The sequence below is a fragment of the Squalius cephalus genome (assembly GCF_949319135.1).
Source record: "Squalius cephalus genome assembly, chromosome: 14".
Lineage (NCBI taxonomy): Eukaryota > Metazoa > Chordata > Actinopteri > Cypriniformes > Leuciscidae > Squalius > Squalius cephalus.
This window is the reverse complement of record NC_137135.1, coordinates 20,632,315-20,658,207: the sequence shown is the minus strand read 5'-3', so window position 1 is coordinate 20,658,207 and position 25,893 is coordinate 20,632,315. Positions and strand designations below refer to the sequence as shown.

Below are 25,893 nucleotides of genomic sequence, written 5' to 3'. Positions count from 1 at the left end.
AATAAGTAATGCAAATCTTTGTGTTCAACAGGGAAATGAATAAGAGGCAGACATATGAGCAAGCCAATAAAGTCTTTGATAAGGCAGTGAAGCTTGAACAAGAGTTTGGAGAGTTTTTCACAGGTAACTTTTTTTCTTCTTCTCACCACCATCATGTGATTTCTCTTAACTGTATTCAGGGGAAATCTTATAGTCCAGTCCCTGTTACTGTTTAACAAGAGTTATCAGTACAGTAGTATGATTATTGCGCTCTCTCTCTCTCTCTCTCTCTCTCTACAGCCATAGTCCAGGGTGACTCGCTAGACGAGATCTATAATAAAATCAAGCTGATCATAGAGGAGCAGTCAGGCCCTTACATCTGGATCCCATCCGCAGAGAAGCTCTGAGCTCGCTGACTCCATGGAGCCCTCCGCCTGACCCCCTACACCCACTTCCACCTGACACCTTTCCTTCCCTTTCACTGATATGTTTCATATCAAGTTTTAGTGTCATCATTATGTTACCCTCAAATGAAAAACGTCTTATCACCATTATTGTGACTGTGCACACCCCTGCATGAGTTTCTCAGCAATTCCATTCAAGATTGGAAATGCCATTCCTAAAGAAATTTTTTGTCATGTAAAACAAAAAAGGGAAACCTGAGCGAATCCTTTCATAGCTTTCGGACGGACTTGATGATTATGATGATGAGAATGTCTTAAAGCGAGAACGGGGAGCCGGGGATTCGGAGATGGTGACACGAGTGGAAACCTTGTATATGTTCATTCGGTTTCATTGGAAAAGACATTCGCGGATGCTGTGCGAGGTTTTCTACAAGGACTAGATACAGATCAAGCCTGCTGATGGTACCGTCACTGCTCATATTTATAAGCGGAGAAACTTCAAAACTGACGGTGATCTTCAGTACTCACAAACCAGCTCGCTTTATTCGATCGGCTGCCTGGACAATTTGTATGGCGACACGGTCGGAGACGGAACAAAATGGAAAACGGGGTTCGAGTCTATACATTTATATTACTGACATCACATGGAAAATAAAAATCCTACGGAGAGATTTTATTACATAATATGAAATGATACGGTACACATTTTACACTTCACTAGATTTGTCTACTTGGAGGGCTGTTAGATTTCATTTACTTGTCTTTGGGTTTTTGTGTTCTTTCTTTCTTGTGGTTTTAGCTGCTCTGTATTAAAGATGGGGGTAGAGAGGTGTAACTGGGCTCTCTGCAGAGCACCAAACTGCCTTACGATGAATAAACGCTTCTGTAAAATTCCTGTCAATCGTGGTGGGGAATGACACTATTCAACCGATCAGTGCTTAGCGGGAGACTCGATTTTAGTGCTATTTGTGTGAGTTTCCCATCATCCTATTGGAGGCCTAACTTGTGAGTGCAATAGACTTAAGTGTCTTACCTCTGTGAAATCCTTTTTTGCGAATCTTTTTTGTCTTAAGCGAAATCCAATTTTGGCCGCCATTGGAGTTGTTGAAAAGCAGACCAGCCCACTTGCACTTCCTCTGCCTTCCATGACTATATTCTCTTCAGACTGAACGGTAACAAGGTACTGTCCTGTTAGCTGCCCTGGATCGCAGCCTTAAAACGGGTAGAATCAAGACAATAATTGTATTGGATGTCCTTCTTGATATTAAAGCGTTAGTGGAGCCTGAGATTGACCGTTTTCCCCAGAACTCGACGATGGTTTGATTAAATCTGTTCTTTGCTATGACAGCTTTTAAACGTTTTTTTTTTCTTCTTCTTTATTTCCGGGCTGATGTTTACTTCACTGTGTTGAGCCTTGTGCTGGGGCGAGCTTGGCGAGCTCAGGAATCTGATGGGTAAATTTTTTTTTTGTCTTTTTTTGTCTTTTTTTTTAATGCAACAAAAGGGCCACAATCGTGTTGTGATCGTGTAGAGCAAGTATGAACTCAAAGGGATTTCCTCTCCTCTAACTAAACACCCAGACATGCTGATATATTATACTTGTGTATTCTAAATATTTAGTCCTCTTTTTTTCTTTTTTTCTTTTTTTTTTGGAAATACTTTGTAAGCACTATGTCTGTGGTTGCCCTTGGGTTCAGCTGGAGAGAACGGAATCATGATGGAATGGGACGGTGCTCAAGGATACATAAGTACAGTGCTTCCTTCGATCTCTTCGCTCCCTCAAGAAGGCGCTTCTTTCTTTCTGTATTGAGAAGTCTGGATCCCGCGGAAAGCAAGGGATGTTCCTGGGCCCACTCTCACCCCCTGCCCCGCAGGCATTTTCTAAACAGGTGTGCTCACCTGCCAAGCGTCTCGAAATCAGCTGTCATACCTGTGTCAAAACCAGAGTTCAGGGAATAATCGAAGGGAACAGAGCCATTTATAAACTGCTTACAGACTGTTTTAATGGGTATGATAGCTGTAAAGTGTAAATATCCCCCCTCACTTGTGCTTCATGCATGTGTGATACAACTGGGACAAACATGTTTTATAAATCACAAATGTCAGGTAAGTAAACTTTGAATTTATTCTGAGATTAATTTCCATACAAATGTGCCGTAATGTTGGTATTTCTCTATAGAAAAAAATATCTACAGCTGCCTATCGGAACTTTTTTTTTTTTTTTTTAGCGAGTCGGGAATCAGCTTCCCTACAATACGGCCTGTCTACTTGTGATATCTTGTGGAAATTGTCTGAGTGTATAGATGAAAAACAAATGTAAAAATATATATATAAAGACATGCGGACAGCAACCCGTAGAGTGATATTAAAGTAAACCAGGAGCATAAATTACTCATTTATCGTAGATCTGGTCCTCCGAGGTGACCAGCAGAACAGCGGCTGACCGTTCGCACCATTGATGCTGGTCAGCCGTGTTGGTGAAGCCCAAAGAATTTTAATTCATTGTACTATATTTCTAATGAAGTGGATTGAATCAGAGCAGCTCTGGCGTACTAATGAGGGTCTCTGCTCCAGAAGACATGATCGTGAAATGGGGAGGGAAGGGGTCTGGTTTGTCTTTTTGAGTGATTATGAATTGTTGATGTGACAGCACACCTGTGCAGTAAGTGCTTGCAAATATGAACCCTTTGATTGTACAGTAGTGTCCTCCCCATGATTACAGGTGGTTCAGCCTATCAGGACACAAGGAAAACTGCTCTTTTATATCCTGGTCAGGAGGGAACACAGTCCTACCAATTCTTATTATTTTTTTGTTTAGTTTTATTTCTTTTTTTGGACTGGACAAGAGTTTATTTGTTTGGAAATAAACTATGTGACTCTGTTACGATTTCAATGCATGCATTTTTATTTGTTTTTGTATCGCAATGCAGATGTTTTGACTTGAACAAGTCAACCAAGGACAGCTCAAACAAATAACCGAATGACAGGTAATAAAATAATACTGCCAAAAAATATATATATATATTTCAGATTAAATGAATACAAAAAATTCTATTTTTTGAACATTTCATAACTGTACGAACAAACCCTCAGATGCATTGTACATCTATTAGCTTGTCAAAAACATGCACAGAAATTCACACTACATATTAAACACGTGCCGTTAGACCTGAGATCTCCATCTGCGACTGAAGCTGCCATCATTCATTCTTCAATAATGAGATTCTTCTTTGCTTTATCCAGCCTGTCCAACACCTCACTGTACAGACCCGCCATCTGGGGAGTTACATTTCATGTTTTATTCACACCTTGCTGCATTTTCTTTTACTAATCAACATGAACAAAAGGTTTTTAATGAATATTATCTTGTGAATTCCTGGAACTTGGATGTGGAATTATTGCCTCAACTAGCTGAACTAAACCTCCCCATTTTAACTACCTACATAGCTGTACCTACTCCTGCTGCTCTAATTACACCTCCGAATGAGGTGACAAAAAGAAAAACCGCTTGCACACCTGACTTGAAGAAAGAAGAATATGAAAATGACATCCGTCACCTTGGGTCGAGTGCTCAAACAGCTGTAGAGCGGCGTTACCTGAGTCTGATAGCTGTCCTGCAGGGAGCCCAGGTGCCGCAGGAAGCTCATTCCCAGCCCACACCACCTCTCTGCCTCGGGGTACTGGGCCAGACTGTACAGCAGGATTCCCGTATTCCACGCTCGGGTCAGCAGCCACAGGATCTCCAGCTCTGGGAAGTCCTCGGGCTGTGTGAGAAGAGAAGACGCCTGTTTGTGACGGTTCAAATGGAGAAATCAGATATTTCAATTTAAACACTAGCTGCAAAATTCTATAATGCAACTTCATTTCAATAATGTCATGAAGGTCACAAATTTAGAACTGAACCCTGATGCTTATGCAAGCTTTCTGCAACACTAGTCCAAGATAAAGGATACGGGCGATATTTTCAAATTAGCATCCAAATTGGCAGGAAGAGGCTGGTGAATGGAGCATCTGCTAACTGAGGCATAACTAAAAGCCCATTGACAGAAACAGGAGATTCTTTCAAAGATGGGGATAATTGCAGGGCTGAGCTTCAGCGGGTCGTGTGAGACGGACGGTTGCGGAGTCTACGTAACCAACTCACTGCAGTGGCTATGATGGAAAGAGCTTGCTCATAGTAGCCCCACACTTCCTCCAACACGCAGGGCTGCAACTCGGACACACCGCTTGGCAGGGTCAGCTGAATCAGGCTGTGTAAACAGTTACTGTGACACACACACACACACACACACACACACATACATATATGTATAAGGTGTGTGTCACATGAGGAACCATTTGATGTCTTTTGTTATCTATCATTGTGTAAGTAACAAACACTCGGCTAGTCTGACCTGCAGTTTGTGAGGTCGACCTGTGGTTGTTTCCTGTGTAGAGATAGGGAGCTCCTCAGTGCCTTCTTGCACAGAATGGGGAAATGGGCTGGTGGTTCCATTGCCAAGGCTGTAGACACAAAGTACAGGACCATCAGAGCATATACTGTCCTTTCGTACTCTACCTTTCCAAAGTCTGGGGTCATAAACATTTTTTAATGTTGTTGATGTAAGTCTCATATGCTCACCAAGGATGCATTTATTTGATCACAACACAGTAAAAAGTGTAATATTATTACAATTGAAAAAAAACTGTTTTCTATTTGAATATATTTTAAAATGTAATTTATTCCTGTGATGCAAAGCTGATTTTTCAGCATCATTACTCCAGTGTCACATGATCCTTCAGAAATCATTCTAATATCCTGCTTTGATGCTCAAGAAAAGTGTTGTATTATTATCAATGTTTTTTTTTTAAGATTCCTTTTTGATCAATTTAATGTATCCTTGCTAAATACAAGTATTAATTTCTTTCAAAAATGTTTTTATAAAAAATGTACAGACCCCAAACTTTTTAAAGGTATATTTACATGCAGTCGGAATTTCACCGCCAATAAATTGAAATATGGGGGGTTATGGTTGGAGAAGCTGACCTGCGATCATTTCTAACAGCTTGGGCTCAATGTGATCCAGCTCCAAAACTGATTCGAGCACAGATTCAAGCTTGGCATCATTTAATTTGGCCCGGGCTTCAAACTCATAGAGCAGCAATAATGTGTCTGTTTTGTCTTTAGGGGAAGTGCCTAATTGAGGAAAGAAAGTACCAAAATTCTTACAATCCTTGTTATTCTGGAAAAACAGGTTATAACTTACTTCTGCATTTGTAAAAGAATAAAAATAGTATATGTGACACCTGATGCTCTGATGGTCATCCAGATCTCTTTACAGAGCTGGATGTGCTCTAGAGTCTGGGTCAGCAGCTCAGTCTGAAAGCACAGCAGATATTACACACTGCGCCCTCTGCTGGTTAGTCGCGGTAACAATCAGAGAACATATTAAGTTTTTTTAAGAACATTTTAAGATTTCAACCTTTTTAACTCCAAAGTCTACTTCTGCTTGAAATGAGAGCAAAAGTGCTTGTTTTCATTAACAAAATCTAGGGCTGTCAATATATTAAAATAATCAAGGGTATTATTTTTTATGTACATAATAAATGTTATATAAAAGTTATATTTTAATTTTGCAGCCCCCTCAACACACTTCCAAGGGGGCCTAAAGATCATTCAAATATATATATTTTTTTACATTAAAATCAGCTACAGCAAGATATTTCTTATTTTAATTCCCCTACTCAACAACTGTTTTTATTTTCTTTGAAGAATCAGATAAAAGGACAAAAGGGAACCTAATTTTAAAAGTGTGATTTATATACCTGGAAAAAATAATGTAAATTAATAAATTGGGTAAAAAAATCCACTGGGTAGAAACTGAGTAAAAAAAAAAAAAATTAAATCCTTATTTTCCCTTATTATCCCATATTTTCCCTTATTATTCAGCTCCTAAAAGTTCTAGAATCCTTACATTTAATTTATAGAAACTAGGTCCTTTAAATATTGTTGTGGACAATGGGGGCCCAAGTGGAGGGTTCGTAGCAATCTTAGAATTTCACTAAGAAACTTCCAAACCCTTGATATTATTGTGCATTTAAACATATAACTTCAGTCCACATTCTGAATTTGTGTAGTGTCAAGTTTCATACTACATTCTTCATCATGTCCTCAGAAAGCAAGCAAAACGCCTCTTACCTACTGGTTAATGTTTAGTCAGGTGAAAATGAATGTGTGATCCACCTGTTGCTCAGTGTGATCCGAGCTCCTGCAGATCTCCAGAGAGGCAGCAGCAGCCATCAGCAGACACGTCTTCTGCCCCATCAACACAGCTCGGTCTGGGGCGCACAGCTGTGACAGCTGCCCAGCCAGACAGCACATCACACATCTCACTTTAACTACACCCAACTCATGTGGATTCGTCTTTAGTTGATTATAAACTAGCTTACAGCCTCTAGGAGAAACTGTACTTGAACTTACCTGGAAGGAGAGAAGAAAGAAATCCCTCATCCTCATAGGACTGTGCTCACACTGCAGGGCTGAGTTCCACGCTGAGAGTTGAGTGTAAGACAAAACATACACAGCCAATCAAACAGAACCACCAAATAGTTAAATGTGTCTCAACAGTAGGAGGTTTAAGAATAAGCACCAATTCTCCTGAACCAGTTGGCCTCTTCTGCTCCCTGGCCTTGAATACGGCTGATTTGTGATAGTTTTTGTAGAGCTGTAAATGCAATATGCATACATCAATGCAGAGAAACATAACAGTGTAATGAAAGATCAAGGTTAAACGTACCTGTCTTTAGGTACGACAAGAGGGTGTCCAAGTTGGCATTCCTGTTTTAATAATAGATAAGAGTGTGACATACGCAGCTTTTGCTGAATGTCAGAATTCTGCACCATTGATCTACTAACCTGTTTTCCTCACTAATGTTTTCCATTGTTGAAAGAACAAGTCGTACTAAACACCTAGGGGAGAAAGATAAAGAAATGATGTTTCTGTACCATAGATACTTGTGCTCACTGATATAAGCATTATGTGCTAAAGCTCACAGTGAATGTGTGACTGACCTCAACGCAGTGAGGATTTGAGCAACATCTTGTGAGTGTTCACACACACACTCTAGGGCTTTGATGGCTGTTTCCTGCTGCTCGTGCTGTGGTGAAAAATCACTGCTGAAGTACATCCGAGGTACTAACAATTATGTGGCATATTAACCTCCCCAAATGTACAGTGACTGCTGTCTTGAACCATTATTGTGGAGGAATATACAGAATCAATAGTGAGAGAACAGTCACATGCCAACCTCAAGGGCGATCTGCGCTGCCAGGCTGAGGAGGTTTGCTGCAGCGTTCTCGGTCACTAGCAGTCTGTCCTCACTGGCGACTGGAGTCTGAGCCAGAGCGCCAATCTCTCTTAGAGCCAGAGCAGCTTATTCACACACATTAAAGACAGACATTCATATCAAAAGATCTGTTTAAAAAAAATCATTTTATAGTGATTTCTGGGGGTGATTTCCATGTGTACACTCCTGTTCAAATGTTTGGGGTGGGTGGGATTTTTTTCTATTTGATTCTATTTTAAAATTTGATTTATTCCTGTGATGGCAAAACTGAATTTTCAGCATTATTACTCCAGTCTTCAGTGTCACATGATCCTTCAGAAATCATTATAATATGATGACTTGGTGCACAAGAAACATTTCTTATTATTATCAATGTTCAAAATAGTTGTGCTGCTTCATATTTTTTTTGAAATCATGATTAAAAAAATTCAGGGTTCTTTGATGAATTCAAAAGAACAGTATTTATTTAAAATAAAAATGTATAACATTATATATGTCTAAACTGTCTTTGAAAAAATAAAAACCTTTGCCCACAAACTTTTGAACAGTAGTGTATGTAAGGTACCAGTCCTTGGAGTTCATATATTTAAATGGTTATATTTATATACGCAAAAAAAAAAAAAAAAAAACATATATATACATATATGTATATATATAATATGTACAAATAAAAAAAAGGTATTCAGGTATTCTACACATGTACAAAGATCAATTAACTACAAAAAATGTAAGATTTTATTAACTGACTTGACATTTCAAGGCCTGGAAATCACAGCTGTAAAACTCTCTGATATTTCTAGGGTTTGCATGATCATTTCAACCCTGGCTATTTTACATTGAGACTCCTGAGAGTTAATTTTCCTCATCTCCATTACCTTTCTCTGTATTGTTCATCATGACAGCGATCTTGTAGATGTTGAACTGTGTAAAAATGTTGTTTGGATCAATCCTTGCTGCTTCTTCTACAGCCTCTTTTGCCTTCAAAAAGATTTTAATAATATGCAAAATTTTACCACAAACATGTAGTAAAAGCGCTATACATAAACTTGTGTGCATGTAATGAGATGTCCTTCATTATTTTGCCGCCTACCTTGTCAAGTTGTTGCAGGTTCAGGAAACAGGAGGTTCGGTTTCTTTGCAGTTTAGCGAGGTTGTGATCCAACTCACCTGCTTTGTAGAAACTCAGTGAGTAGTTATACCACTCCAGAGCTTCAGAATAATTATTGGCCTATGGAAGAAGACAACAAACATGACAGCTGTCTGACAGAAATCACAACTACCTGATCATGGTGGAAACATACAGTACTATCCCCCTTATTTCGCAATGCAGAAGTAAGCTATTTTCTTTGAATGTGTGAGATTTCCGATTCATTAGCTGCTAACTACAAGAACAACAAAACGCAGTAAACGGTAAAACTATTTGCGCTATCAACCAGTGTTTATAATATTGACAATAAATTAAAATAATATGATAACAAATACAAGTTTGCGATATAAAGCTGCATAACGGACTGTTTATGTACAGGTAAAATAACTGCAAGCAAATGACACCAGAAGCCTCGCACATTCAAGTTCTTATTTATGGATATAAAGAAAACCGTACCCACACAAAAACATATTTTCTATACTGATTGTAGGGGAAATTTTTTTTATACAAACTACCAAAAAAAGTGTGGATACAGTAAGACTTTTTTACAAAAGACATGTACCATGGTTTTTACAAAAATATTAAGCAGCACAACTGTTTTCACAACTGCAGCCTTGGTGAGCATAAAAGACTTCTTTCAAAAGCATTTTTAAAAAATTGTATGGACCCCTAAACAGAGATAGTACTCTGATTGTTAGTTATTTAAAAAGAGCTATGCAGAGGGTGTCCACATTAAATGAATAACATTATGTAATACTTCAAAGTTTTTGGAAGCTCTATCCCACAGCAGAAGGTGGAGAGATGATAGAGTCTGTGGTGCTAGTTGTTTTCCTGTGTAATGTCCTAAAAACAGTAAGTAAACACACAACTCTGTTAGAATTGTTTAATAAAACAACATGAAACACAAACATAGAATGGAAACTACTCAGTTACTTCACTGGGTAACAAAATAATGAGTTTTGAGTACCAGTGATAGCATCCTCGATCTTCTGCTTGGCCAGCAGCTCTTTGTCCCGCTGCAGCAGCAGCTCTATATGCATGAGCAGAGCAGAGCCCAGCTCAGGAGACGACTCAAAGTGCTGACACACCCTCTTCAGGAACTCAAAGGCCAGAGGCTCCCTGAAACAACAGCATGTTTAAGTAATGCCTGTTCCTTTGAAGCACAGATTTCAAGAAGATGATTTTTTGGTGCCTGTTTAGAAAGATGAGAGATCATACCTGTTCTCGTTCACAAGAAGTTTTACTACGCTCAAGCACACTTCCAGAGGAACCTCGCTGGCCAGTAGCTCGGACATCCCTGACAGGACGTGGGAAAGGAAGGGAAACATTTGTGGGGTGGAAAAATACTATCCACAAACTAATTTCAGCAGTGTAACTGGGCTCACCAGATTTTACTGCATCATCTGGGCTACAGCTTTTCACTAAGATACGAATCTTCAGGTAGAGGCCTGACAACTGCATATGCTCCTGAAAAAAGGAAAAAAAAACAGTATGGTGTGTGCTACATCTGAATCTGGTGTACTTTGACAAGATCTGGTTGCACTAGAATAGAAATGCTTTACCTTATTAGCCAAGCTCACAGCATGAATAGCTTTCTCCAGGTACTTCTGACAGTCCCACTCCAAATAAACTGTTGCAAGTAGTCGCAAGACTTTGGCCTGGAGGAAAGGGAAATAAGATTACAATGCATTCAGTTAATGCAAAAAAAGAATTTAAACATTAAATAAACAGAGTTGTAGGATATGGACATTAAATTTGAATGTGTTTTTTACTCATTTATTATGCTGTTAAAATAATTTGTAATGAGAAAAAATTATTACATTTTTCTAAATGCAACATTTTCAATAGTGGTCTCAGATTTTTTGACCCCACAGTATATAGGTTTTGACTTATATTTCTTACTTGCGTCTCTGATCCTGGTGAGTATTTCACATTCATCTTGCCAATATCATAACTTTGGCTGAAATGCATAATATAAGTTAAGTGGAAATAAATGTTACAAAACAAGGAAAAATGTCTTAATGGTAGGGCAATCTAACATAAATGTTTGTGTCTAAAAGTGAAGTACACTACTTCAATGACATTAATACTAATTATATTGTAGTATTACAAAAGTTTGGGGTCAGTAAGATTTTTTTTTAAAAGTAATTAATACTTTTATTCAGCAAGGATGTATTAAATGTATCATGTGACAGTACATTTATATTGAACAAAAGGTTTCTATTGCAAATAAATGCTGTTCTTTTGCACTTTCTATTGATAAAAAAAACATGTATCCCAGTTTCCACAAAAATATTAAGCAACACAACAGTTTTTAACATTGATAATAATAAGAAATGCTTTTGAGCACCAAATCAGCATATTAGTAGGATTTCTGAAGGATCATGTGACACTGAAGACTGGCTGCTAAAAATGCAGGCTTGCCATCACAGGAGTTATTTTAAATTGTAATAAAATTTTACAATATTACTCTGTCTTTACTGTATTTTTGATTCTGTTTATATTTTGTATTTCTTTACAAAATATAAAAAAATCATACCAATCCCAAACTTTTGAATATTAGAATATTAGAATTATATTAAAATATAACTTTTGTATATTAGAGATCCCTACCTGAGCCAAAATGTGCTCTCTTCATGCTTTCCCTGACTGTAAGTGACAACCCCAAAGTTGTAACAGATGAGAGAGAGATTTCCAGTCTAAAGGAGATTTCACAAAAAGTGTTTTTATTTCTTTTTTATAGTCTGTATTTTCTAAATCTCTCTCTCTCAAATCAGAATAAACCAATGACACCACTAAACATACTGACGACAACAGTTTGTTCACCTCTTTAGGGAGACGGAGAAGCATTTCTCTACATCGATGCATGCATGACACTGCCTCCTGATGTTGCTCCTGAGAAACTGCCTATACAGAATACACACAAGATAACTTAAATTTGAGGGGAAAAAAGGTCAACATATTTGTGTAAATTGTCAAAAAAAAAAAAATGCTCTAAATTCTCAAAATATATGCATTTAATTTTAGGCTTCGTAGTCACTGCACATGCTAAGCAGTTCTGCTCACAGATTCAGCTTGATAAGACAAAATCCGCAGCAAGTCTTTCTCTATGTCTCCCTTTGGTGTGTTTATATCTTCTGCACGATCTCCATGGGAAGTTAGTCTGCTGTAAAGAGTCTCCAGGCTCTGTGAAAGTAGCATATTCTTTGTTTCTTGATATTACAGTCCCTAAGAATTTGAATAATATTACGGGTATTTTTAATGTTCCAATATCCAATGACTATATCTTTTTTTATTTTTTGACATACATGTAATGTAAAAAAAATCTATTTTTTCTCTGTCTTCATACGTACATTGACAGCCATGCTCAAAAAAACATCAGCAAGTTTGGGTTGTTTACAATCAAGCCATGTTCTCCCTGTTTTACTGGCCATCTGATGAACAGAGATTTCAGTTTTTTAGTGATATACAATAAAATATGACAGGAACAAATGAACAAATCTACAGTGCCTTAACATGAACCCCTTCATCAATCACTGTCTTATGCATGAATGTTAAATTAATATAGGCTAAACAAATAAAACTGCTGGAACAAGTGAGTGACTAACCAGTATCTGCTTGCGAACAAAAGTCTCGGATGGGTTATTAGGCCCGCATAAATACAGAAGTCTGCATGCCACATGACGCACTGAAACATGAGTTTGTAGAGTATCAAATAATTGACATCTGTGAAAACATCTGGGGATACACTTTAAAACTTTCTTTTGTTAGTATATTACGAAATAAATAGTGACAGAAAACAGACAGACTGACTGACAACCAGATCCATTAATAGACAAACAGAAAGATAGACCACTGAGAGACAGACAGATAGACCTCTGGCCTTTTGCTCTTCTGTAATAGTTGAGCCAACACGTTTGATCACAGTCCAGTTCCACAACTGTATGGCGATTTCCTCCAACTACAAAAATTATATATTTTTTTAATTCAATATCTAAGCACAATTACCAGATTTCAATGGAAGCTATTTGTTAACATAAAAAGAAGAAAAATGTTATGTCGACGTGATAGTGACATAAGACATAAAAAAATAAATAACACATGATCTTTAAGGGCTTCCGTAGATTTCAACTGAGGTTGGTAACTTGGTATACCTGTGAATCCTGTAGTTGTGCTGCGCCATCTAGAGTTGAGATTTCTTTGAAGAGCGCCTCAATCACCTCATCTAAATCGACCTGTCCGTGGAGAAGCTTCTCTGACAGACCTGCGAAAGACAGAGTCAACCTTCACACACGAAACAGCTTCACATACTGTGTTAAATCACTTCATGGCAAGGTAAGTTGAAATAATTCAAACAGATGATAATAAAATGACTTATAATATCCATAAGAGATGAATTATTTAGTTCTAACCTGCATAATAGCTTATCCCTGACATAGATATACCACATATCTTCACATTACCACAACATATAGGCTATTCTTACTTTTTACATTGACTGCAAACTGCTCCATATTACTGTCCGTGTATTTTAATATAGAGTCACGTAATTTAAAATATTTTGTGTCAGTAGTTTCTGTGTGACCGTGACAGAAAAGCTCCTTTCGCGACCGTCCACCGCCAAAACGCGCGCGAGAACCCACTCTGACCTAGTCGCGCGCGCTGCACTCCGGGTGTAATACTGCTGTATGGCCACAAGGTGGTGTCTCACACACGGTTATTTATAATTCACTTTCCTTTCAAATTTTTCATTTTCAGATTTAATCAGCTTTATGGGCGTGGTAAATCAAAGCTTATCAGTGCTACAACAATAAAGGTAATTAGTAACGTCGTAGATTACAATGTGCTCTGTGCAAAAGATTGAATAAATATAAAAAAAATAGAAAATATAATATCCTAAAGGACAGATGTAAGTAATTATTTCAGATAACTGAAGAACTACTGTTTGCAAGCGTACATGCTGCTATTTATTTTGAATTCTCAACTCTGTCCTTATTGAAAGGTTTGAACCTTATGGTATAATAGCATTGTTTAAGCATGATATCCATCAGAACCTCATTCACTCCAAAGAAAGCATGCGTTGATGATAATGCTGGGGTTTTTGTTTTAACAGGGGAGGTCATTGTTGAGCTGAAGGAAAGAGCTCAAGCTGCGTACACAGAATCGGTTGTGAAGTCTCTTATTGTGTTCACTGCACTAGATTCAAAAATAAGATGTCTTAAAAGCCCACTCCTCTCAGTGTGCGGCTTCCAGCAATTGTTTCTGCCTGAGTCTTATCTAGCCACCGCGCTGGCCTGAGGGAAATGTGTGATCAGTTCAGAGGGCTTGATTGCACAGGAGAAAGAAAAAACAAACATGATCCTTGTGACAAGTGGTCAGAGAGATGCACAAATATTTCCTAAAGTCAGCTACATAAATAATATTAAAATAGCAGACATATTTATACATTTGTGCCAGATTTAAAAATAGTTCTACTTTGGAAGAAAATTCATTATTTGCTAGATAAATATTATTTTGTAGTAGATTCAAGAAATACCTAAATCAGATCTCTGCTGCCAAACCAGGAAACATCACCAGAAATGTCTTGGTTAAAGGATTTTCCTCAACGAGTAGGCCTATGTATTGTTACATACGATTTTAAGCTTATTAAAATGAAACAGGCGTTTTTTAATTATTTAATAATAGGGCTGTCAAACGATTAATCGCGATTAATCGCATCCAAAATAAAAGTTTGTTTTTACATAATATATGTGTGTGTACGGAGTATAATTATTTTCTATATATAAATACACACACATGCATGTATATATTTAAGAAAAATGTGTTATTTATATATAAAATATTTATATATAATATAAATTATATATAATATAAATATATATACACAGTATATACATGCAAATATTTATTAAATATATACATGCATGTGTGTGTATTTATATATAGAAAATAATTATACACCGTACACACATATATTATGTAAAAACAAACTTTTATTTTGGATGCGATTAATCGCGATTAATCATTTGACAGTCCTATTTAATAACTAATAAATAATATTTTATATATAAAAATAGTGCAGAATAAAATGATTTATTAAATATAAATGGCATCATTTAAATATATAAACCTCATCAATGGTAGGTTGAGATAACTAAAACCTGAACATTAACAGCTAGTCAGCAACCTTCACTTTGAGTCACAAAAGTAACTGGTAAACTGTCATCAGTTACCCTTATAATCACATCATCCTCCAATCAATACTGAAGGAAGAAAACCACACGTAACATTAACAGTATATCTCATCAGTAGCAAACTGTATTAAACTGTAAGTATTCTGACACAAGACTTTTTGATTTCTGCTCCAACAGATTGACCATCTTACTCTGTGCATTTGAAGTGATATAGATGGAAGGACATGAATGGACAATGTGTTGCCAGACGTTGCGGGGAGCGTGTCCTCATTTGAAGCATCAAAAAGACAAACAGACTTTGGTGCATCCATTCACCATGGGGTGTTGGAGGGTGAAAAGAAGCCCTGTGATTATTTACATTGATATAAAATTAGCTGCACATCCTGTTTCTGGAGTTAAAAATAAACCCTGTAAATGTTTTTTCAAGGTATTTTGTCTGATATGTTATCAGACAATGCCTGTTTACCTTTGAACCTAGATATTTTAGGTAGTCTCTTCCACGGGGGGTCGATAGAGTTTGGTTAAAATAATGCAGTTGAAATATGCCTATTGCGAAGCGTCTTGACATTCATAGAGCCATTTGGGTGGGACATTTCACTGAGATGAAATAGGCTACACCTTTCATTAAAGCGGACAAAAAGTGCACAAACGTTTATTTAAAGATATTCTGCCTTGTAAGAGTCTGAATTAAGCAATATATTTTAAGTTAAGGCAGGGAAAGTGCGCGCGAAGTGCACTAGGAGTATCGCTGCAGTTACTATGGTGACGTTGCGTCCTTCCGTCCTTGCTTCACTCATATAAAGCCTTCAAGAGGAAAACCTCGGCAGAAAAGCCAAAGGCAGTGGGATGGTTTATCAGTCGGTTAGCATTATTAGTTGTTTTCATTGTTATATTATCGTTAAACCTTCTTTATAGAGTCTAGTTTTTGAAATTTCATTCACTCAGTTTTAGGAAGGAAGCGCAAACGTCGCACCTGACCTCGGGAGTAGTTTGGAGTTGCTCCACTCGTGTTTGGACCGGGGCAGAGGCGCAGTACCGTGCGATACCTTTACAGTTACTGAGAGACTACGGGACGTGTTTTCATTATAGAGGCATCACTGAAAGAACCATCTCTGACATAACAACGGGAACTATACGCATTTAACTCAACATCAAGAGACATTTCAGTCCAGGTGGACTACAACAACCACATCAAATATACAGTGACAGTATACGGAATATCTTTCGGCACGTTATTTTAACGGGCGAAATGACTTCTGTTCAACCCTCAGTCAAAGGTTTCTTCACTTTTCAGCTGCTTTTTAATTTCTTCTCAAGTGGTAAGTGTGCGCTTTTTGTCATTTTTCTGCGCTTTAAGTGAAGCTGCACGCGATAACTTCTTGCTTTCTTTGGGCTGCTGTTGTACAGATGCGGCTTGAAGTTCAGTTCTCATCCTGATACGCAAAGTAAATGGATACTGTAGAAACAAATGCGGATGTAATGATGAAAACATTTTAGTGTTGTGCTAGATTAAAATTACATCACTTATGGCATTGAATTAGCCTAATATTTAGGTTTATGGCTTGTTCTGGTGTTATTTGAAAGTTCGTTGTAGAATATATATCCTGCTACAGTATGAGAACTTTCTTCATTAAAATGTTATATTATTTAAACTTTAATGTCATTGACCTTCAGTCATGAGTTCATTGCACTTTTTAAACTATTTAGACTTTAATTATTGTATTAATTACTGATTAATTACTGAAGAGAAGAAACTTTGAAAACACATGTTATCTTGTATAAATTCCATTTATTGTAACAAATTAAATAGATGGGGACAAATATGTTGGTGCACTGAATGATGATCAACATATGAGTTTTTAAAATAAGGTAGCCTACTTGGATGTCATTTCTCAAAACCCAAAAAGCTGTCTACCTATACTTAGATTTTTTTTTTTTTTTTTTGGTGTAGCATTTTGGAGATTATATGTGGCATATGTGCCAAATACATTATAAGAATCTGTTCGGGTTTCCCAAATTGTGTCTAGCTAGGCAGCTGGGTTTTGAGCGCTCTGCACTCTGGCACTAACTAAAGCGCTCATTTAGCAAGCAGGAGAGGTTTTATCCTTGCTGGGGCTTAAATGATTTTACTGACATTTACTCAATTATGGGACCCCAATCATATGGTAAATTTTGTTTAATGGTCCACAGCTAGTTATGGAAGAACAGCAGGCCAGTATCAGTGAATTCTGACTGACAATTGTCAGTGTCTTTGAATAACTCAACTAGCCCCATTGGACGAGTTGAGTTATTCAAAGAATGAACACATTGTGATGGAAATATCAGGTGTGTTTTTTGATAACATTCAAAACAGTTTATTGTAAATGGGTAGTTTGGGCACATCTCCAGTTCTAGTGTTGTTGAGTTTGAGAAGAGAATATGTGTTTACAAGAGAGAGTATATTGTTGACACTTGGCTGCTTGGTTTTCTGGCTGCAGCTCTTTATAACAAGATGGATAGTAAAAGGTGGATGCCATTGTTCATTGTGACATAGCAGTTGTGCACCACAGATACAGGTCTTCCTCCTGCTGTCCAAACAAACAGAGGCTCTTACTCTCATCCAAACAGAGGAAATACTGCTCCCCCCATGACTTTTTGGGTCTTCAAGCTTTGTCTACAAGGTCTCCAAGTAGATTTCCTTCGCTGTCCTCACGCCGAGCGTGGGAAAGACACATGAAGGAAGCGGATGGAGAGGCAGGAGGCACCCTGGAATTGTTCTGGCAGTAGAGGTCACGGAAATGTGACACGCTACCTGAGTAAAGATTCCTTCCCCAGACTTCTTGCTTGCTCCTCTACTCCAAATGTGTGTCAGTCGTCCACCTTAAGACAATGGTTGAGCGGAAGAGCATGCCATTATATTTTATATATCAGGGGTGTATGGTTAATCCATTAGTCAGAAATAGGGCATGAAGACAATAGCTGTTTGCCACTTCTGTCATGTTAACTGATTTGTGGTGGGGCATTGTGATTATTTCAGATGTTTGTATCAAACATTTTGTTAGCTCAATTGTGTGACATTATCCATGTGATTTCTTAATTATTAATGATTAAGCTTTCTAGTTTATCAAATTGAAACTTTAGTGCATAACAAAGTAGTGAGTCAGAGTCACTAGTCAAACTCAGCACTAGATAAATTAAACTTTACATGTTTAGAGAAGTGAAACACATCTTAACTTGGCTGTTAGAAGTTACTGGAATGAGAAGGAAGTATGTTTTAAGTAAGAGAAATATTAAATTATGCCACTTTGTAGATATAACGCATCTTGAAACGATCCAGATATTGCCCAAGGCTCTGTTTTCAAAATGTGCTGGACCATTTAAAGGTGAAAATACTTTATGGAATGGAATTTTACACATAGCCTGAGAACCCTCCGCATTACATTACTTTTCAGAACACTCTGAATACGTGTTAGCGCACTCGCACTGGCTTCTTTAACATCACAACTTTACAGTAAAAAAAGATTTGATTACTGGCTTGACAAATTAGGCCTGTTTCACATTGCATGCATAAGCAGCACAAAGGCAAAGGATACAGTAACTGCAATGCAGGCTCACTTTGTGCTTTCAGACTGGATGCATTTATGCTGCGTAACAGAGATAAAGTCTTGGTAATGGCCATAACTTGTAAAATGATTATCTGGAGTTAGCCATCACAAAGTTGAAGGGATAGGCTAGTTCACCCAAAAATTTAAATGGTCATAATTTACTCACCTTCATGTCATTCCAAACCCGTAGGACTTTCGTTCATCTTTGTAACACAAATTAAGATCTTTTTGATGAAATCTGAGAGCGTTCTGTTCCTCCATAGACAGATATACGCAACTGAAACTTAAGTGCTTCATAAAGTTCATGAAGAGATCATAAAACTAATCCATTTGAGTCTAGCTGTTTAGTCCAATTTTTCTGAAGAGACTCGATTGCTTTATATGATGAACAGATTTATTTAGGCTTTTATTCACATTTAAACATTGATCAGCGAACATTAACAGAAGCTCAACTGAACCTGCTTGACACGCGAGAACAAACTTCATTGGTTCTTGTACATTTAGCATAACTGGTGTATGAGTTGATGAATGTTTATATGTGAATAAAAGCCTAAATTCAATCTGTTCATCATAAAGTGATTGTGTCTCTTCAGAAATTGTTTAGTAAACCACTCAATTCCTATGGATTAGTTTTATCTCTCTTTATGAACCTTTTGAAGTGTCAAAGTGTCAGTTGCGTAGCTGTCTATGGAGGAACAGAAATCTCTCAGATTTCATCAAAAAGATATTCATTTGTGTTCCGAAGATGAACGAAAGTCTTACAGGTTTTCATTTTCTTTTTTGGGTGAACTTTCCCTTTAATAGTTGTTAAATCTTATTTCTGTCTCAACAACTCTCTGAGTTGTTGGTTATTGCTGCTGCTGCTGCAGAGCAAGTATACACGATACACGACACACTGCTGTGAGCAAGTAAGACATGTTACCGCTGTACAATATAACACATGAATTACTTGTAGCAAATCTATACAGGTGGAGCTGGGGAAGGTGGAGGGTTTCTGAAAGCACTGCAACTGCTACAAATGCTGGCCAAGTATTTGAAGTATGAGCAGCAAGCTCATTGGCTACTGATACAGTAGGAACCAATCAACTGTTCCCTATAGAGAATGATGTAATTGCAAGATTGAGTTAAGGACCTATTGGTCTGCTCCATCTAGCGTTTCATGACAGAACTTTGTCTTTACACAAAGAAAGTGAACCACATTTTAATCTAAATGATAATTAATCTGGACAAAACAGAACCTAAACTGTAGCTCTGTACTGCTTACAGTGTGTGCATCAAGCCTGACAGACTTTGTCACACAGTGAAATATGTTAACAGTGCGTTTAAAAAAGATATTTATGCACAAATTCTGTGCACTATACAGTCAAAATAGTTTCAGTTCAACTCTACTTGCACCTTGCTACGCAACGTGTCCCCTCCCCTCTCAGTGTTCGGCGCATCCCTAAATACTGTAAACTATGAATATGGGTGGCAAAATAATTATTTGAACATGTACTAGACTGTGTAGTGCCTGGGTTGAACTTGATTACTGTGAGGGTTTTTTTTCAAGCTCAGGAAGAACTATAGTGTTCCTACTGAACAGCAGCAGCAGTGCATGTTGGGAGGAATACAGTAGGTAGGGGTCAGCCAAGTGCAATTCAAGCTCATCCACTCATCCCACAGTGGTGGGGTAGCACACGAGCATAGACGGTGCAGTGTGCTTTCTTGCTTGCTCTCTTTACATTTGCAAACTTTGTTTTTCCATTTTCCCCCTCATGAAACATTAAAAGTACTGCATTAAAATTTATGTTGACATGTTTCTCTTCTCTCAAACTTGTCAGAATTTGCAAAGAACTTCAGGCAATGTGATTTGGAGACATTGTTGTACTGTGTTTTTTGTCATTTGGTATTTCATCCAAGTTGATTTTTTCCCGTTGACACACAAATTGGATGGCTGCCCATGTTGTGTTATATTGCAATTTCAAGGAGAATCTCCAGCATGAAGAACAGCAAAATCCCCTGACCTCCAAAACATATTGTGGGAGCTTATGGGATTCAAATCCACTTAATATTTCTAGGGTTTGTCATATTCATATTTCACCAGAATTACCACTCAGTTTAGCTAGATGTTGTTTGTTTAATTAACCATCTTATTTTTTTCGTATAGGTTTTTTCCATATGGGTTCGGTTTTTGACTCCACCTTCCAAAGACCAATCCAGGAACTAATAAAATCGGCATTCTCCATTGCTGTTGTCTTAACCTAGCGGCTTGGCAGGGAGCAGTAGTTGTAGCAGAGGGACTTGCAATAAGAGAACACTTCAATGAATGAAGGCAGGCAGCACAGTTGGAGGTGTAGTAGCAACTTTTTTTAGTGGGTGGTCTTTAGTTTTGTGAAGAGTTTACCGTTAAGTCTGCTTTTTGAACGTGGATTTGTTTTACTGTTGTTTTTGTGACAGTCCGGACCAATGATAATTAATCATCAAATAATATTATGTAAAAGCTTTATAATCAGAGGCAAAATAATCACTTTTGTCTGCACATGCATTATAGCAAATTTATAAGCAGACATATTATACCATTTTATTACACGGCTCTCTGAAATACTTGATTTTGATTGGTTATTTGTGTAATTTTACTGTCAAATATTTTCTTATACATTCCATGCTTCTTGTGACATCTCTCTCTTCTCACATAATAATAATACTAACAAAGTCAAATCAATAGTTCCAATATTTGTATTATTCCAATGTCATTTTTTTACTTGGTAAACAGTCATAATTACTGGTATAACATACAAACAATACAAGACCTGATCTGTCTGGGTTTATTTTGGCAGTAAGAACAGCTAGCTGACATTACCAGACATATTACATGATTTATGATATAAACATAGATGACAGTCACAATTTTTAGGACAGTGTGTTTTGTTATGTGCCATTTTTTTTTTAACATGCTGGAGGTTCGTAATACAATAGATCTTACACAACATTATGTTTTTGTCAAAACTCAAAGTCAGCTTAAATAGAAATTTACTGTATAGACATTTTACATGTCCCAAAAGGGTACTTTGTCTTCTTTCAAAAAAGACAGGAAAGAAATGAATTTGCAATTGGTCGCATTCAACGGTTGCCTGATGTTCGCTTCTGTGTCCATGGAGATGCTTACTATTGTTTGACGTTATTTTTAATTATCAAGAAGCCTTCGTTGCTTGTAAAGCTTTGAAATCATAATGGATATTGCAGCAAGGTTAAAGGATTAATGAATTACTATTGTTGTGTAAGCCCAAAGATTCCCCCTGCCCTGTCCTCAGAGACCGCTTTACTGGCACTGTGCATCACATGGGTGGACGGGAAGCACAGGCAGTCTTGTACCAGCCACAGAGTAGGGAATTCCGCATATTATGACCAATGCTTACTGGGCAGCGACAGGATTTCCTCTGTACAAAAGACAGTACACAAGTAAATTGAATTAAATCTGTGTAAAAAAAAAATTCAAACATCATCTGACTTCATAAGTTCCAGATTTTTTAACACCCATCAGGGACCAATGACACATTTTGGTTGCTGAACAGTTGTTGGTTTAAATGTTTCCAAGACAATGCTGACATTATTTTTTATAGTACTTCAGAATTCGGCTTTCCATGGAAAACCCACACATCATTTTTTTGCGCCTCCCATCTCACACTGAACATTCAGACCAATCATCTTTGTGAAAGTTCCTCTACTTATTTGGACTTGACGATTCTCTTGTTCCCTCACAAAACTACAAATATCTATTAGGATGCCATGATTAACTGATTTCATGATTGTGGGAGGTCAGGAGGAACAGAGCCTTGTGACAGTGACGTGTCGTTTACCCTTTCGCACGAGAGGCACGTAGGCTAATCATGCTGAATATGGCAACCTACGCACGTAGCATCAGTGCTGTGTTTTTTTCCATGCTTCCATGGTTGTCTTTTATTTTTAATAGGCTTTAATGGAAACCAGGTCCCAGGCCCCTTGAAGCAACACAACAAGCCTCATTTTTAGCATTTTTGCAGTCTCTGTGATGAAGGAATGCAGTACACAGCTGTTGGAGAGAGGGGCAAAGTGCCGTGCTGAGGTCAGCACTGGGCAGACATCAGGGGCAGGTGGGGGTCTGTGTGCTGTGGGAATACGTGGGTGTACAGGGACAGAGACGAGAGGTTTTTATGAGAAAGTGCTCTTCTTAAGTGGGCTGCTGGGGGCCCCTGCTGAACAGGGCAGCTGTGAAGACAGCAAGAGTTGTTGGGTTTTATAGGATGTGATTCACCGTATGTGTTTGAGTGAAGGCGTACATCTGTGAATGAGGCTTCGAGGGAAATACGAAAATTTGGATGTCAGCAGGAATGAATAATTCTCAATAAAACGTATCTCGTATCAGACCAAAGCTTCTGTGTGGTAAACACATATTTCAGAGTGGTCAAAACCAGTTAGACTCACTCTGACTAATATCTCTCTTTCAGTACAGTGGGAGCAGCAGCATCTTCTAACTCTGATGTTACAGATTAAGATGTACAGTGTTTCTAAAAACATCCTGACGAGAATGAGTGATGACTCTTAGAACATATGTTGTACATTTTGTCCATATGAGATTTAGGAAATAAACATTTCATGATGGATTGTGTTTGTCTGAGTCTGCATAAAGTTACTGTCTGACACCAACATTACAGCAAAGACATTTTTAATGTGTTTTATTTCATGTGTAAATGTAAATCTTCTACAACTCTCAGAAGATGTCCAAATATCTACAGAACAGATGTGTAAAAAGAAAAAGCTTCCAGCGCAATAAGTGAGTCCCCGTAGGGGAGGTTATTTACTGACTAGGACGGCTGGGGTTATGTCTGGCTTTGTCTCTTCTGGGCAGAGGGATAATATCAAGCTGATAGAGGTGTGTACTTTGCGTGAAAATCTCCGGCTACATCCGCTCCCCTCAACTAACCTTGTACTGTGAAACAACAATGATGTTGTAGCATACTAAGAGGAAGTTCATATTAAGTGGCAGTGTTGGTGTGGTAAGTTCATTCTGGTGAATGCAGCTGTGTTTTTAAGATATTTATTAAACTAAATTTTGCTATTGGTCAGATAATGTACTGATAATGACTTCATGGTATACGGTATGAGACTGTCAATCATCCTGATTTTAATACACAAAATTAAAATCATTAAAATCAAATCCAAAAAATATTTTTAAAAGATCATCTTGTGTTTTGAACGCTGATGTTGTATTACAAAACTTTCCGTTCTAAAATCTTAAATAAAAATCTGACTGTTCTACATGAGATTCTTACTCAAATACTTACCAAAACTATTGTTATATATTCACACCTCTTTTCATTTAGCGACTTAAAAACGTGACACTCGTGCATGAGGCGCTGAAAAAGTCATGATATCCGTGAAGACATAGAAAAACAATAAAAACCTTGAAGCTGTCCACAAAAAATGTCTTTGCATTCCACTTCACTGGTTTTGAATGTTTAAAATAAAATAAAAAATTCAATGTAAATGTGAGCTAGATGGAAGTCTTTGACCTTTGCGCCACATCAGCTTTTTTTAGTGTCTCATGCATGAACACTGCTTTTTTAAGATTCCATGTGAGACTGAAAAACTGGTGATCAGCATTGGTGTGCTGGTCCACTAGTAAGACCAGCATAAACCAGTCTGTACCAAAAGACCCTAATCTGGTCTTTTTGTCAGACGAGGTTTCCCAGAAGACTGTTTTTAAAATGGAAAATCAAAATATCGTTTTTGCCTGGCAACACAAATAACTTGCATTACAGTGCCACAGCACAAAGCGGTCAGGGAGTAGGTTCAAAAGAAGGAAATCACTTATGAGATGACTGTCAACCGAACTGGGCAGCAGAGGGAATGAGACCACTTCCTGTCCCCAGCGTACTCATGGCTCCTATCATCAGCTTTACCTGGCCCCAGACCAGCAGTGAACCTTCACTGTAATAATAGCACACCGAAGAGATCTCAAGAGATCTGAGTTAAATGAAGCTCCTTATCAGAGTATAAAAAGGTGGCATTATGCAGAGGACTGACTGATGTGAAGGATGTGTTTAAGGACATCTGATTCATCTGGGTCTGCCTTGTTCTCTCACACACATGCTGACAGAGGTGACCTCTCTGTGGGGGGGCACAGCTGTACATCTGGCCTCCCTCCTCTTGCCTAGAATGTGTACACATGCTCAGACACACTGTTTCCACATCTCTGCCAGCTTAAACCTGTCGAGCACAGACTAGACTGCACTGAGCTGGATTCTGGAGCTCCACATGGAAGCGGAAAGGCTATTGCATAACATTCTAATTCAGAGTCTCTAAATCACACTGGAAGGCTCTTATAAAGTTGCATCTCGTAATTGCTTAGTGTTCTGGTTCTGGTCCGCTTAACCATACAGTAGATTTACCCTTACGCTTGTAGGTGTATTACAGTTCTCCAGGGAGAACTGCAATACCCATCTTGTATGGTTCAACAAATATTCTGTCATCATTCACTCATCCCCAAGAGTGACTTTGTAAGTGGAAACACGTTAGATTTGACCACATTGTAGCTTTGTGTGTGATGCACTTGTGATGTTAGCGTGTCCCTGATTGACTGTGTGTTGTGCTGTATTGTGTTTTCTGTAGGGTTGGTAGAGGGATATCATCTGCCTGATCCACAGCTGCTTCCTGCCGAAGACACACACCTTCAGCATGTTGGTGGCACACTCACGCTCATCTGCAGGTACTGTGCCCATCTGCTGTCCCATCTCACACAAACTCACACAGAATGTTCTGTACATCTAAATGTATTCATTTGTCGTTGTACCCATCCACAAAATATGGAAAAAAAGGAAGAAAAAAAGATTTTGTACTAGTAGTAAGCATTCCAATATTCAGAGAGAATAAATTAAGCTCAATTCATAATAATTTAAAACTACCAACTTTTTTTAATTAGCCCTTTGAAAACCAGCTTACCAGCTTACACCTATGTTAATTTCCATGTTGCTTCAAGCATTTTACTGTGACTAGCGCTGGTTTAGTGCTGATGTGACTTGTGGATCTTGTCCATGGTTGATGTACAACATTTCACTGCAGTTTCCAGATGAAATGAACACTAGAGGCTGTAAAAACACCAACAAATAATTCCCTTTTCACTCTAATTATGATTACAGGGGCAAATTATTGATTAATAAGGATGTGTGATTTTTTTTGATGTTGTACTTGCAATGCGGAGTGCTCAGGTACGAGTCCCATGAATCAAGTCAAGGCGCTCCACA

The 25,893-nt window shown here is 37.9% G+C and overlaps 3 protein-coding genes across 9 annotated transcripts in view; 2 read left to right on the top strand and 1 right to left on the bottom strand.

Moving 5' to 3' along the window:
* The window catches only part of dlg3 (discs, large homolog 3), a 94,214-nt gene extending 91,476 nt beyond the window's left edge, over window positions 1-2,738 (top strand). For 5 of the 6 annotated variants that reach the window (XM_079891845.1, XM_079891843.1, XM_079891846.1 and 2 more), the window contains 2 exons: window positions 32-123; window positions 280-702. In XM_079891845.1, the coding sequence (XP_079747971.1) occupies window positions 32-123; window positions 280-386 (199 nt within the window). In that variant the 3' untranslated portion in view covers window positions 387-702. Of the gene's footprint in view, window positions 1-31; window positions 124-279 lie in introns of all 6 variants that reach the window. The other variant, XM_079891848.1, reaches the window with a different exon arrangement.
* An 818-nt stretch (window positions 2,739-3,556) lies between these two features.
* On the bottom strand, window positions 3,557-13,484 carry tex11 (testis expressed 11). Of its 2 annotated transcripts, XM_079891849.1 has the most exons (29): window positions 13,343-13,484; window positions 13,011-13,120; window positions 12,733-12,817; window positions 12,465-12,544; window positions 12,210-12,290; window positions 11,923-12,042; window positions 11,683-11,763; window positions 11,470-11,555; window positions 10,759-10,816; window positions 10,419-10,514; window positions 10,242-10,323; window positions 10,075-10,153; window positions 9,824-9,975; window positions 9,614-9,699; window positions 8,800-8,937; window positions 8,585-8,687; window positions 7,671-7,795; window positions 7,435-7,520; window positions 7,279-7,332; window positions 7,160-7,200; window positions 7,013-7,087; window positions 6,844-6,914; window positions 6,607-6,723; window positions 5,670-5,742; window positions 5,410-5,559; window positions 4,778-4,886; window positions 4,528-4,648; window positions 3,980-4,147; window positions 3,557-3,659 (listed from the first exon to the last, which is right to left on the bottom strand). In XM_079891849.1, the coding sequence occupies exons 1-29, from the start codon at window positions 13,368-13,370 to the stop codon at window positions 3,588-3,590; spliced, it is 2,727 nt and encodes a 908-aa protein (XP_079747975.1). In that variant the 5' UTR covers window positions 13,371-13,484; the 3' UTR covers window positions 3,557-3,587. The 2 variants fall into 2 exon arrangements, with proteins under 2 accessions (XP_079747975.1, XP_079747976.1); XM_079891850.1 differs by lacking the exons at window positions 11,923-12,042; window positions 12,210-12,290; window positions 12,465-12,544; window positions 12,733-12,817.
* A 2,391-nt stretch (window positions 13,485-15,875) lies between these two features.
* The window catches only part of kdrl (kinase insert domain receptor like), a 43,234-nt gene continuing 33,216 nt past the window's right edge, over window positions 15,876-25,893 (top strand). The window contains exons 1-2 of the mRNA XM_079891842.1: window positions 15,876-16,369; window positions 25,262-25,358. Of these exons, the coding sequence (XP_079747968.1) occupies window positions 16,300-16,369; window positions 25,262-25,358 (167 nt within the window). The 5' untranslated portion in view covers window positions 15,876-16,299. The remainder of the gene's footprint in view (window positions 16,370-25,261; window positions 25,359-25,893) is intronic.